This window comes from Etheostoma spectabile, chromosome 5 (assembly GCF_008692095.1).
Source record: "Etheostoma spectabile isolate EspeVRDwgs_2016 chromosome 5, UIUC_Espe_1.0, whole genome shotgun sequence".
NCBI classification, from domain to species: Eukaryota; Metazoa; Chordata; class Actinopteri; order Perciformes; family Percidae; genus Etheostoma; species Etheostoma spectabile.
The window spans coordinates 38,219,976-38,222,232 of NC_045737.1; the positions used below are offsets into that span (position 1 = coordinate 38,219,976).

Here is a 2,257-nt window from a genome sequence, read left to right on the forward strand (position 1 = left end):
TCGGACCAGCAGGGAGGCTGTGGCCGACCTGGCTGGACGACCCTGGTCTTCAGCCACCATCTGCAGGCTGTACTCTGTCTTAGTCTCCCTGTCCAGTGGTCCAGTCACACTCACCATCCCAGACACAGGATGGACAGAGAACTTCCCCTCTCCTCCTCTCAGAGAGTATCTGATCTCCTGGTTGAAGCTGCTGTCTTTGTCTGTAGCGAGAACAACAGTCACATTGGACCCTACGTCTGCGTCCTCTGGGACTGATTCTGTGACAGAATCCGAGGTAAAAACAGGACTGTTGTCGTTGACGTCGGTGACTTGAACCTCCACGACTGCACTGTCGCTGCTGACTCCGTCAGAGATGGAGATCGTCACAGAGTAGTTGTGAGGAGCCTCATCGTAGTCCAGCTTCACTTTAGTGCTGAATTCACCACCGGAGGAGATGGCGAACTTGTCGGCTTCTGTATCAACTCGGAGAGTCACAGGAATCTCAGCATCTACCGCCATGAAGGCCACCTGGACACATACAGATGAAAAGGAACATGAACTGTGAATTTATGGAGAATCAGAAGTTCATTGACCCATTTTCTGAACAAATTGACTTTGACATTTTGAGATGGACAACTCAAGTAAAAACGTACCCTAAGAATGACAACTCCTGTTTCCTGCTCTTCTTCCACTGTGCCACGGTAGACTTTGTGTAAAAACTGAGGATTAGAGGCACCAGGAGCACGAATGTTAACCTGTGCTGAGGAGGAGCGGGACATGGTTCCCCCTAGAAGACAGGTGGAGAAGAATGACATAATGACATAAGTGTGATGAGTCTGTTGACAAAGTAAAATGACATCCCCTTCTTTATCACAATTTTATAGCTTCAGTTATGTATAGGTCTGGTATGAATACTGTACCAAGGCCTCAGCAGGCTTCAAACTAACTTCTAAATGTTTATACCTGCTACAAATGATTTACAATTTGATGCAATACAACTTTATGGTCAGCCACAGCTGAAATTATTTTTCCATCCCTGGGTAGCTCATATAAAAAGACGACATAGCCATACATACAAGCATACATACGTAAGACAAATAACGCCAAACAGAGCTGAATTAGCAGGACTTTCATGCATTTCTTTCACATCTACAGCAGTCCGATTCACTGTGTTCCCTCGAATGGAATCACTGCACATGGGTAGGCACTTGTGATGACATTATGAACATGTTTAGAGGCTAAAAACACGTTTTAAACTTGCCCCATTCAAGCCTGTTGGGTGCTATCTCTAGCAGGAGGATAACACGGTGTAGGCAGCACCAACTGGTTTCGTTTTTCTCTCTACTGACAGCGCTAAACATTTAAAAACAACAGAGCTACATGTTGGAATTGACTGGAATTGTCCTTTAAGAAGTACTGGAAACTCAGATCTACCGTCTCTGGCTGTTATGTAGAGAGGGAACTCCAACATCTTGTTCTCCACCAGGGGAATGATTTTAGCCAGCGTGATGTCTCCACTGTTTTCCTCAATTGAGAAGTATCCGTCGTTGTTGCCGAACTCGAGAGAGTATTTGATCCGCCCGTTCTGATCAGCATCTGGATCTTCTGCCTTAACCTTGAGTTCAATTACACACATCATCATCTTAACATCAAATCAATTAAAATGACATGACAACCAAAGAATGACAACAGTAAAAACTAAAATAATTAGATAACTTCATACAATCCAGCATAGTAAAGGATGGAGCAAAGGTAAGACACTTATCAGACTAATCAATAGACTGTGTAAAGAGTTTAGAAAAGACATGACTCATTAGGTTTGTTAAGTTGTAGATAGCAGGGTTCAGGGTGAGTTAAAGAAGGGTGTCATCAGCATGGCGGTGGAGGGCAGATGTAGCCCCACCCAATGTTTTGCAAAGAAAAAGAAAGGGACCTGAAATTGAACCTTGAGGAACTCCACATTTCATTTCTACTGCAGTGATGACACCTTTCTGATCTAAACAAGGGTGATTCTTTAAAATCAAAATAATACAAGCTGAACTAATTTCAGTATGATGTGAATTTAGAAATGTTACTCTCTGTTTACGTAAATCTATTTCTATCAGAGTATGATTTACAACTCAAATAGGAACCCCTTTAAATTGTGCATTTGAGGAACATGAGATTGAAATATGTGAGTTATGTAAAAAATGAAGTTATGAGGACTTAAGATGTATGAAAAACAAAATATGTTACAGCTGTTGACAGGATCATTGAGTTGATGAGAGCATTGACACAG

At 42.4% G+C, this 2,257-nt stretch overlaps 1 protein-coding gene across 1 annotated transcript in view; it reads right to left on the reverse strand.

The window, feature by feature from the left end:
* The window catches only part of LOC116689873 (protocadherin-16), a 44,414-nt gene that overhangs the window by 23,536 nt on the left and 18,621 nt on the right, over positions 1–2,257 (reverse strand). The window contains exons 14-16 of the mRNA XM_032516525.1: positions 1,414–1,594; positions 633–766; positions 7–507 (exon numbers count right to left, since the gene is read on the reverse strand). Of these exons, the coding sequence (XP_032372416.1) occupies positions 7–507; positions 633–766; positions 1,414–1,594 (816 nt within the window). The remainder of the gene's footprint in view (positions 1–6; positions 508–632; positions 767–1,413; positions 1,595–2,257) is intronic.